We start from the raw sequence: 12680 nt of genomic DNA, 5'->3' as shown, positions 1-12680 counted from the left end.
GATAAAACATCGTACATAAGAAAAATAATAGGTACGACTTACGATGCTGATATAATCCAGATGCCTGTTTGTGTAAATGCATTTCAGTGCCACCTGACCAACAAAGAAAAAAATTATCAAACTGGACAAAAGAGACATTGAGAAGGTTTGTAAAGGACAGAGTGAGATGTTAAATAGATGAACACAAAACAGAAGAAAAACTGTGTGCTGGTTAGTTACTGCAAGTAAAAAATCAAACCTTTAAGCCGTCCTGCACACGTGTCCCTCTGTAGACGGCTCCAAAAGCACATTCTGACAGCATTTCACCGATAGCATACATGCAGGAGTTAATCTCTATTAAAAGATAAATTACATAAAACACCAAGCATCAGCAATACTTCATCCGAACAATATTTTTCCTTATATTATACAAAATTGTGTAGATGTATGTTGTGTTGTGTTGGTTAAACTAACCCTGCATGTACAGACTGGGCTCCTCAATTTCGTCCATCTTCTCTTCAGACGGACTGACTGAAGATTCCCGGTTGTCCTCATCCCCGACCGACTCGATATGAGCTTGAGCCGGCTGGAGTTCTTCATCCCGGACCGACTTACTACAGACTGGATTCTGATCAGCATCGCTGTCTAAATCCAACCCGGAAAGCAAGCGGTCAAGGGAATCAGAAAGGTCTGGATTCTCAATGACTGGAGTGGCGAGGATCTCCATGTCACTGAGACTGAGACCCTGTGCAGAAATCCATTCTGTAGAGAGGAACCAGATCACACACAAGATCAATTGAACACTTTTAATGAACACTTACATTAATAATCAATTTTATTTTAAAGTGACAGGAGAGTTCTGCAGGACACATTTCACTCAGATTCTCAACAAATTCATCTGTTCATAATTCATCAGCACATGTTTAACATCCTCATTTTAACCAGTGAGTTACAAGAGGACTATCTGATATATATATATATATATATATATATATACAGTAAAACCTCAAACTTAACAATAAATGAAAACACACAAACTATAAAACTGAGGTGATTTCATGCAGTTAAAGCCTGCTCGACAGGTGTCCTGTTAACATTATATGACAATAACAAAGATGTTTACAATAACAGATCATTAGTTAGAATACATTGTAAAGGTAACGTACAGTTCATACAAAACGTACTGTTAACGTTAATAAACTATTGATTTGTTGTGATAATCCCCATAACATTTTCATTTAGGATCACAGCAACTGCAAAACAACTGCACGACGGAAACAGATTTATAAGTGAGTTGACCCTGAACATTAGTACATAAAGCAACGATGTTATTTTCTGTCATCCTGACCTGCTCTCCGTCTGTGTTTGTCCCGGATTTCTTCCAAACGCACAGATGAATGATGGTCGATGGTCGATGGTGCCGCTGTACATTGTCCGTACGGGCCGCTCCGATCACCAACTCCGGTCATCCGTTTGCCAAATTTCTGACCCATCAGTAAACACAACAGATACAAAACCGCAAACGAGCGAAGCGCAAAATGAGCAGCAAACAAGTTTCAGTCAGTATTTATAGCTGCGCTCAGACCACTGTGACGTCACGTTTAGAACGTTTGTAGCGCGAGGAGCGCGCGTCGTTCAAACTGAACTCTGACCGGATGTTTTTGAGCAGCGCGGCTCAACGTCAACTTCATTTTATTTGACGTGAATTTGGATTCGATTATTCAATGTTTTGTTATTAATCTGTGGATTACAAGAGCGACGCATTTGTGTGCCCGACAGAGTACGAATCTCCTAATGTTAGTGGAGAATGGAGGATCATTGTGAGTGTAACGTTATTTGTTATGTTTATGCTGCGACTATAAATGTCAATAAATAGTCATTTTAAGGCATTTAATGTTGTGTATGAATTATTTATTGCATTTAATACACTGTATCAGTTATTTAATAAAGTGTGTTTAGGAGTCTGTTTGTAGTAACGTACATATACGTTGTCCGCCATTTTGCCCGCAATGCTCAGGCCTACAGAGTGAGGCCTAAAACATGTTCAGTCTGACGTTAAAACCCTTCTCTTGTCTTTCCGGTTATCATTTTCTTTAATAAATTATTATTATTATGTAAGGTCATTAATAGACTTCGATTGTGAGGCACATAGCCTACACATACACACAAACACACTTGTATATGTGGTTTGCGAGGACTCTCCATAGACGTAATGGGTTTCATACTGTAATACTGTATTCTGTTCCCTTACTTTACCCCTAAACCTCACTATCACAGAAATCTTTTTTCTTAAAAAAATAAACATTTAGTTTGTATGTTTTTTAATTGATTTAGTTTACGGGACACAGTTAACCATGCTTTCGTTGTTATACACATGTCATTACACAGATTTGTATACATAAACCAGGTATACGAGCACCACACACACACACATATTTTTCATTATTTCCACAAACAATCACGCTTGAGGCATGCCTTTGTTTTTAATCCTTTACTGTGAATGCTTTGCCTTTTAAGTTGTTGTGTAAAAACCATTTCACACGAAGGAATGTGCTGTTGCTGTGTATACAATACCATAACAGACTCAAGTGATAATAATATTAGGTTATTTTCTTCAAAACCACAAACAACTTTACACAGTTTATACAATTACATGGAATATGAACCAGACCAGTTTCTATATTCTTTGCAGAAACAAAGTTCTTTAAATACTTTTGACTGTTTACAGATAAACCGATATTTGTTTTATCTGTGCACAATAGAGTCCCGCATGAATTATGTAGACAAACTAGCTTTACAGGATTTGACAACAGATTGGATACAGATGTTTTTCTGTTTCTCTTGTGCTGTTCTAAAAAACACCACACAGAGGTTTTCAGCCTCTATAATATATATATATTTCCTTTAGATATTAATATAAAGAAAGCAATGTTCAGATTTGTTATCAACTATATCAAGAATAAGCAACTCTTAAGTAATATAGTTCTTTAGCTTTACTGTAAACTTTTGTTTGCACAATTCACTTTATGCGAAAATAAGAATAGATTGAAAAAATAAGGCAACATTATATTGTTCATTCAATTATTGCATTTTAGCATAAAGTGCCTTCAGATGTTCTGAAATGTCGAACATAATATTGATTTTATGTCTCAATCACAGTGCAAACGTGTTTTGGTTCATAACTTATTTTGCAGGCTTTGAAGCATGTGAAGTCTGGTATGAGTGCTCAGATTGTTGTGGTATCGTAAATAGTTTAGCACACAGCCTGGGGGAAAGCTTATGATGTGAGATTATTAACGGTTTGCTGTTAGCGATGAAGCTCCTTCCTCTTTCTGCTGCCTTCTCGGATCCTCTGCATCCTATAGGTTTTCCGGGCCAGCTCTCGTTCTTTTTCCTGCACCTCCGTGTCGTCAAGCACCTCCAGACTGGGAATTTGACTGATCACATACTCCCTGTTATCAACACATTGAATGAATGATTCAAATGAACTGGATATATTACATATTCAAATCACACATTATATTTAGACTACACTGTGATGTTTGGTGTGCCATATTAATTCATTTGCAGTATATTCAGTAAGATTTCAATGTCAACTTAAGCAAAACATGTCCACTACGGTCGAATATATTTTGTAGGCTTTGGTTTATCATTGAAACAAACCAAAATGTTTCATGGATTTTGTCTCACCTGTAATCAACATACTGGGTAAGACTCCCTCCATTAAAATAACTGGGTGCTGCTTCATTGTTCATCATACTAAGAAATCTGTAATGAAGTAATAAACAAACAATCAGCATATACTGACCAATGTATGCATTCCCTATGGACAGACGCTGGGTAAAAGAGATTTGTGGATAGATTCATTTCCCCAAAAATGGAAATTCACCTGATATTTGGAAATTTGGAGCAGATCTCCTCTACAATAATGGGAAGATTGCTGATTTTGTTCTTGTTGAGCCACAAGGCGGTGAGACTGGGCATATAGGGAAATTTGACATGTGAATTATAGTTGTTGAAGTCCAGGATGAGTGTGCTGAGCTTTTCCAGACCCCCCAAAAGAGCCGGGTTCCGTTAACAGCAGTCCGGTTAAGGGCAAGAACTTTGGACTTGAAATGCAGAAGACCCGTGTCTATGTACTTGTGGTGAGGAAGGCGGGACGAGAGCCGTGACGCGGGCCGGTGGCGTGAGTGCTCAGTGCAAGCAGCTGTGCGCGCACCGGTCCCGCATCTTATCACGGAGGAGATTGGGAGCTTAAAAGGATGTTCGGCAGGACTGTTGACGAGAGAGGACCGGGCCCGGACATTTGTTTAGTTTGTGTATGTTTCAGTTACTTCAGTGTTTATTGTTTATTTAATTAAAGTTTTATTGTTTGACTGTTCGCCGGTTCCCGCTTCCTTCCTTCCCATCTTACGAACTTTATTACACTGGTGCCGAAACCCGGGAGGAAGGAGGGACATGCTGTCAAAGAGCCCTCGCTGCCGAGGGTGATCGCGGTGCTGAGGAGTTCGGGCAGCGCGGACGAGGAAAGTCCGCGAGTGGCTGCCCTAGGCGGTGGTGCTGGATCAAGAAGTCGGATGGGACGAGGACCTCGCTACCGTGCTCCTGGGTCGAGGTGGGGTGGCTGCCGTCCAGGAGGGAGCCAAGGCCCGTTCGCCGTGAGCCGAGCCTGCTGCCAGCCGCCATGATGGGGAGGAGCAGGGAACGGAAGACCAGCTGCCCTCAGCTGGAGGGCCATCGCCGGCCGCCAGGGGGTGGAGGAGGATCGAGCCGTCCACCGAGCGTCCAGTACCATCGCATGGCACCGCGAGGAAGAGTTTCTCGGCTGGCTGAGGACCGAGCGACAGCGTGTAAGGGAACAGGACAATTTTTTTCCTTTTCCTCTCTCCCCTCTCTCGTCCCTGTCGCTCCGGGGGCTCCCGTCTCCGTTCTTTCGTCTCGCCGGTGCATACCCCCAAGCGCCGCGGACTCCGAGACTGGCTCCCCGGGGGGGGAGTAGGTACAGTCTCGGTGGTGCCCCCCGGCCTGTAAGGGGTGATGGGGGTATGTGGTGAGGAAGGCGGGACGAGAGCCGTGACGCGGGGCCGGTGGCGTGAGTGATCAGTGCAAGCAGCTGTGCGCGCACCGGTCCCGCATCTTATCACGGAGGAGATTGGGAGCTTAAAAGGATGTTCGGCAGGACTGTTGACGAGAGAGGACCGGGCCCGGACATTTGTTTAGTTTGTGTATGTTTCAGTTACTTCAGTGTTTATTGTTTATTTAATTAAAGTTTTATTGTTTGACTGTTCGCCGGTTCCCGCTTCCTTCCTTCCCATCTTACGAACTTTATTACAGTACTCTATACTCGTAAACTATTTTCATTCAAACTCTCCTCATGTGATTTGGAATTAAAAAAATAACTAAACATTTTCAATATCTTACCGATTAGTACATGTAATTATTTCAGTAACAACGTCTCTTAAGATGTCCAACACACATCAGCAAAATGTACACAAACATATGATCAAGGATACTCTTCCAGCAAATTGTAACTGAGGTCCAGAACCTCTAGGGTGTCCTGTTGTCTATGCTTTATTGCGCAGGATTGTGAATGTGTGTTAAAGGTCGCAGCTAGTTCATTGCTGATCAAAATAACAAAGAGCACAGTGCTTATGTGTTCTCTGCATTTTTAGTCTGAATAACGAGCACGAATGTTGATAAAAACAGCCATAATGAAATAACAACGAAACACTCTTGCTGTAATTCAAGTTCAAAGGAGTTGAGTAGCAATATAAATATATATATTATCTTTTAAAGAGTACACTTTACTCGTACAGTTCTGTTGTGGAGTACTTTGATTTAGATGGAGAGACATATCGGCAGAGTGCCATCTGGGCCCGGTTTTTCAAAAGTAATCCACTAGGATTTTGGATAACGGATTGGATCAAATCTTGAAAATGTGTTTTTCAGAAGAAAAAACGGATTACATAATCGGATTAGATCACGTAATCCAATCTTGGTTTCGATCCGGATCAAACCTTTAGTTTGGGTTTTTCAGAACTTTTTTGTAGGATTTGGATCACTTTGAAAATATCTGGATTAAACTGATCCAATCAGAAGGGTGGATTCAGCGTGGATTTCATACCCAAAATGTAATGAAAACTTTAAAAATCTATTTTACAACTTGCAGTGGTGTGCGGTGGACTTAAAAAATGAGGAGGCAGATTTCTACCCATGTAATTTTTGTTCATCTCTGTACTATTAACAAGTGCGTTTGTCAGTCATTTCAGTGTTTATGTTTGAAAAATTCCTTTTAATTACTACAAGTTCATTACAGTATGTACTTCTGATTTTTGTAGTTTTATATTTTCCCTGCTTTGGGAAAAGGTACATCAACACCACCTTCATCTTCCTCTGGTACTATATTTCCTATATAAGAATTACATCATTACCAGGGCCAGACGGAATCTGCAGAATTTTTTGGTTAATTCTGTGCAGAATTTGTTTCTTAATCTGCTGAATAGTTTTTATATTGTTTGAAAGATGTTATAAGTTGAAAAAAGGTTTTAAAATAAATTCGTTAAAAGATTTGAGAGAATGGGCCTTTAAACTTTACAAAATAAAAGCATTTACAAATCAGCTGTCAAAATTGCAATTAAACCTAAATAAAAAAGTTATCAACATGTTTATAAACACCATTATTGAATATAGACCTACTTGTTTATTTATAATATACATTTAACATGCAGAATGACATATTTTTATAATGATGATCATACATGTAAATGCTGTTCACAGCTTTAAACTATGACGATCTCAGTCGTGTTTTTGACTACTTTAATGGATCTTTCAGTGTTACTGTCTCAGCACATGAGATGAAGAAGAAAGGAATTTATGTGGAAAAAACATAAGTGCTTTAACAAACTTGTTCGCTCATTGCATTGTTGTGTGTGAGTTTGCTGCGTCTGATTACGCAGCGCTTCTTAAACCCAAGTTTTATGTGTAGGCTAAGCTTGCTTTTATCAACAAAAACATGTGATGCAATACGAACACGACAACCATATCGTGTGGACATTTATATAGACAGGCTGCTTAATTAGTGGTTTTTACTTTTGCTTTGCGTGAGGTAAAATTCGCTTGTTCTGTAGCCTATTTTAGAAACGATTACCATCTATTAGATTCGCTTGAGAAGTAGACTGTGGGTGTCTTTGGAATCGATCACGCCATAAAATCATCAGATTGAAACACTAAACAGCAGAGTACTTGATGCGAACTCTTCCGCGGAAATATCCGCGGGTACCCGCGGTCCGCGGACGCGCATTCCGTCTGGCCCTGATCATTACCAATACCATCAATTTAATTATTAGCAGTCACAGAAATATTCAAAGCATTTAAGAGATCAAATCAAATAGATGTGACTTACTTTAAACTTGCTGCTATCCTGAGCAAGCCTGATCACAAGCAAACGTTTTTGAACAAATCTGAACCACGTAATATTCTGTCAACAATCGATAACTCCTCTGCCTCTGCCATCTGCGAAACGAATCCTAAACTCCGATTAATACAACTAATAAAACTATTTAATTAACGTTCAATCTAATTTAGCGCCCGCAGTTTAAAATGAATGACGAAGACGAGCAGGAAGGCGGGATCTCGCTGATGAGTTAATCCAATCATAGCCCGTTGGAGGCATTGCCTCCTCTCACGTGACTTTTCTCCATTCTTTTCAATTACCCCCACTCAAACTCACGGCACACTTTAGGGGGTATATGTAAAGTCAATGAGCTTAGAGGAGGCAAGAGAAACGCTGCCTCCCTTTGGATTTCTTTCGAGCGGGGGCGCTGTTTCACACTGTTCTACACGCTGATTTATCTCATATTTAGCTCAATACATTAAATCAGCTGTCCTATTTTGTTTCTGAACTGTTAATAATATTCTCATTCGATTATTTTCGAGGGGGAGGGGAGGCACAGCCTCCCTTGCCTCCTCGGAGGAAACGCCCCTGCTTACAAGATATCCTATTTATTCATAAGGTTTTAATTTTATTTGTTTATCCGTCAGGCTACAGTCCCAGCCGGCAATGACATGTGGGGCCCAGATGAGGGCTTCATGGGCGGCAAATGTGGGCCCCATTATGGGCTTGCACCCAGGATCCACATTGGGGCAAGCCGTGGAAGCCCAGACGTACTAAAAGTGGGACCCGTAAGGGTACTGTATGGGTCTTAATTGGGCAATTCATGTCAGACCCATTTGGGCCCCACCTGCCCAAATGGGTCTAAAGTGGGCTTGCACCCGGGATCCAACCATGGCAACCCAGATGGGCTTTAAATGGGCTCTGTAAGAGTCTTATGTGGGTCATGCCAGACCAGTAGCGGCTCCAGACAATTTTGATTGGGGGGTCAATGGGGGGGTCCTGGTTATTTAAAGGGGGGTCTCATGAAAACCAACAGAAAATACAGTGGACACGGGTAATAACTGCATATTAATGCTACTAAACAAATAAAACAACACAGCATGTCAACTACTTTGTTTTTAATTAATTAATCAATTGTAGTCTGCAAACAATATGCTCGAACTTTAATTGCCATATCCACACCCAGTGCCGCTGCTAGTCATATTGGTGCCCTAAGCATAATTCCATTATGATGCCCCCCCACCCTGAAATTTGCCAGTTTAACTTTTTATTACCAAACATATAACTCAATACCAATAACACAATAGCAGCATCGTAGCATAAAACCTATGAAGTAAAATCTTCACAGCTTTGCTGACTTTGTAAACATATGTAGAATAGCCAACACACACTACACATTTGAAAGTGCAAACTTTTCTTCAGTAAACAGAATTAGTAGCAGCACATCCACATTTCCCGAATTTAAGTTAATTAAATATGGACATACCTGCATGTGATGCACGGCCATCATCTCGCAGTTTCTTCTTCTTTCTTTTCTCTGATCCTGACTCCTAATGTCTTTTCGGGGCCATTTCCAAATAAGTTGCCTAGACTACCGTCTGTCACACTGCGTCAGGCGCACGCGCCATCAACCGGCGCGGACCGTGCATGGGCGGGTGGTGGTGATATGGGATTGTTCGGCCGTGTTTTTTTTACATATACATTGCTGAAATGTTCCTGCCCATTCATTTTTCTATAGCCTAATATTAGATTTGAAAAAATGTTTTTCATTATGCTATTTTGGTATCGCCTCAGCACTTGGTACCTTACGCACGGCGCGTGGTAGCGGCGGCGCTGGCCACACCCATGACAGAAAACATATTTACAATCCAAACGAACTACGCGTGTATGATTTAAATTGAGGCTGTCTTGGTTTCTCGGCTGGGCCATGGATTAAATCCCCAGTTAAATCCTCTCCGCCGTCAGGATTCCCACCATCTGTGCCCGCTGTAGCGCTCGATGAGGCGCCATTTCTTTCCATCTGCTCACCTGTCTCCTCCGCCCTTTTTTAGGTATGACAAAAACGATCCATTTTTAGCTTCAAGAAAAGTTCGTAGCAGCTCTTGCGGTCGCGCGACAGCGCCTTGAACGCAATGACGCAAGACGCAGCGGCAGCAACGTTCATGGGCCGTCGCATTGATTCTGATGTTTATATATTTTTATATGTCGATTAAATTATTAATTATTATTGTTCTGCGTAGTTTGAAGAGAACGATTTTTAAATCTTTATCCCGGATATATATTTTAATATATATCAAATATTTTTTAATCAGGAAGGGGTGGGGGGTCTAATGAGGGGTCAAGGCGTTTTTTGGAAGGGTCTTGAGACCCCCCAAGACCCCCCCTAGCGCCGCCACTGTGCCAGACCCATTGGGGCCCCACCTGCCCAAATGGGTTTGCACCCAGGATCCAGCCGTGGATGCCCAGATGGGCTTTAAAAGGGATCTATAAGGGTGTTATGTGGGATCTTAACTGGGCAATTCATGACAGACCCATTTGGGCCCCACCTGCTTATAGGGCGTTTAACATGGTCTTGCACCCGGGATCCACATGGGGGCCAGCCTTGGATGCCCAGATGGGTTTTAAGTGGGAACTGTAATTTGGGCCCCACCTGCCTAAAGGGGTTTAAAGTGGGCTTGCACCAGGATTCAACCTTGAATGCCCCTATCGTCTTAAAGTGGGCTCTGTAAGGATCTTATGTGGGTCCTTACTGGGCAATTAATGCAAGGCCTATCTAAGCCCAACCATGCCAAGTGGTTTAAGGAAACAATCTAAGAAAAACTAAAAACGAAGAATGAACATAAGAACTGCAAGAAATTTATTGTCAAATTGAACAAAAATTATCTTTAAAAAATAATTTAAATGTCACATGTAAACAAATCAAAAATATATTTTAAAAAAATCTTTGAAAAAAAACATCTCTCCAAAAAATACATTAATACAAAATTGTTACAATGAACAACAAACATAATCTTTAATAGTCACAACATACCGGTAAATAAATCAATAATATACTTTAAAAAAAAACTCCGAAAAATACACTCATGGCATCTGTGTGGTGGACGCTCCTTTTTCTCTTTGGGCTCTTGCAGCCCTCTCCCCTCCACGGTCACGTGCGCCGGTAAACCACTTCCCCGGCGCCATTTCCACTTCTTTGTGGTTCACATTGCGAGTGATTGCATTACTCTTCAGTGCACCTAAAAACAAAGGAGCATAAGTCAATTTAGCGATGTTCTTTTTTGCTCCAACTTGCAACTCTTCAAATCATTCAGTCAAGTAAAACACATTTCCACATGTGGTAAGCTAAAACGTTTGCCCTAGGGTGACATTTACCATGGAGTTTTATGCCTACCTATAACCCTTTTTCCAGTACATGTTGAAATTTAGCCTCAAATGCGCACCAGATTTGAGCGACATTAGAAATGGTTTTCCATGAAGCGCATGTCAACTCTAATGTTATAGATTACCGTGAAACAAGCCTCCGGGTAAGTTGCCGGCTATATATTGTTACTATAGCAACTATAGTAACAGCATAAGACGCGCTCCTCCACTGTAGTCAGCGCTCAGACCTTTAATTTAGGCATTTTATAAGTTACCCTAAAATAGGCTAGTAATAAATAATGAGCACACATACAAAAATTTATTTCGTCCTGTAGAATATTTCTGTTCGTCCTAAACACATTTTCTATCGTCCCCAGGACGATAGGACGCCGTTAGTCTCGAGCTATCACAAGCACTTTTGTGTCCCCACAAACTACTGTATCATTTAACTTTGGATAAATAAAAGAAAGGCCAAACACAAGTTTCATTGAGCAATTAAAAAACTGAATTTACAATAGAAAACTTCAAAAAGGCGCAGATCTTTGAAGCACCGCTAGCCCATCCGTCCAGTCACGTTGTACTGCCGTTGCAGTTCTGGCACCATTAGGAACTTCATCATCCTCCTGGTGGCATCTTCTAGTGAGGAACCCCCAATGTCTCCAACCATGGCAACCTTAAGAGTATACAGTAATAGAGCACAGTAAATTCAAAGTCACAGGAAGAAAACACCATATTAAGTCAGTAAATATCAAAATATTCTCCTTCCCCATTACATAGCCAACCCCCAGATTTTGTAAGAAAGAAAAAAGAAAACAGGAAAACAAGAGGATCTGACCCCCCAAAACGTACCACTGCAGACATGAATTCAGGGTCTGAGCATTTCTCATTCATGGCGATAACGTCCTCAACGTTGGCCAGGGGGAAAACAACCCCATCCGGTATTGCCATTATTGGCATGGAATCATTTTTGAGCAGTGTGTTTAGCATCTGCCCATGCAGCTTCAGTATGTCCTTCACTTCTTCTAGCAATGTCACTAGTGTGATGAACATTGCTCTATCAATGTTTTGGGGGGCTAAACTTTGGCCACGCAGTAACTGGGATCCTCTGTGGCCAAGAGATGGGTTGGGCCTGCCGTAAAGTAGGCTCATGCTGAGGCCACTTGTGGGGGACCCACAGGGGTTTCTCGGGGTCAGACTCTGTCTTGCTGGGCTGACCCTGGTTACCTGTACAATTTGGAAGCAGAAACTTTGACTTTAAAGAACATTTCAATACCTCTAAACAAAAAGCAAAAAAACAAACAAATACTGAAATGGCAGATCTACAAGCTCATAATGCATTGTAACATCAGGCGTTGTGAACTCGCTCACCCTCCCAGAAACGTTGGGGCTGCTTCCCCAGCTGGATCCACTCCCCCTGCAGGACCGGCTCCTCTGGGATCTGCTCCGCCTCCCGGAACCATGGGCGCTGCTCCGCCTCCCGGTGACGTGGGTTTTGCTTCCCATGAGGGCTGCCGAGTCCCCTCTGGGACACACGAGGGCTGCCGAGTCCCCTCTGGGACACACGAGGGCTGCCGAGTCCCCTCTGGGATACGCGAGGGCTGTAGCTGGTCCTCTGCACAATTTGAAAGCAGAAGTACAGCATTAACACCATTTCAATATCCTAAGAGGAAGAAATACCGTTAACACTGCAGCAATTTTAAAACACAATAATACCATTAAAAACTTATATATATATATATATATTGCTCTTATCAGGATGGAAAACAAATTGCCCCTTGGGGATAAAGTTTTTGTATTAATATATATATATATATATATATATATATATATTACAGACACAAACATACACACACGCACACACTTGGGGCTTAAGATATTTTAACATAAGTTTAGACTTAGTCATTTTTGTGCAGCTTAATTTCCTTATACTTACATAGCCTCTCTTATG

General features: G+C 41.4%; 1 protein-coding gene across 1 annotated transcript; it reads right to left on the bottom strand.

Annotated features, from left to right (window-relative positions):
* Positions 1-3273: 3273 nt before the first annotated feature.
* Positions 3274-11782, bottom strand: LOC306898064 (uncharacterized protein; the record flags this gene model as incomplete). Its single annotated transcript, XM_079463293.1, has 6 exons — positions 3274-3431; positions 3670-3747; positions 3869-4051; positions 5493-5600; positions 11314-11405; positions 11582-11782. 6 exons carry the CDS (start codon positions 11780-11782, stop codon positions 3287-3289), a joined length of 807 nt encoding a protein of 268 aa, XP_079319419.1. The 3' UTR covers positions 3274-3286.
* Between the last annotated feature and the right edge of the window lie 898 nt (positions 11783-12680).

The sequence above is a fragment of the Barbatula barbatula genome, assembly GCF_947034865.1.
Source record: "Barbatula barbatula genome assembly, chromosome: 1".
Classification (NCBI taxonomy): domain Eukaryota; kingdom Metazoa; phylum Chordata; class Actinopteri; order Cypriniformes; family Nemacheilidae; genus Barbatula; species Barbatula barbatula.
This window is presented reverse-complemented; position numbering and strand designations above follow the sequence as displayed.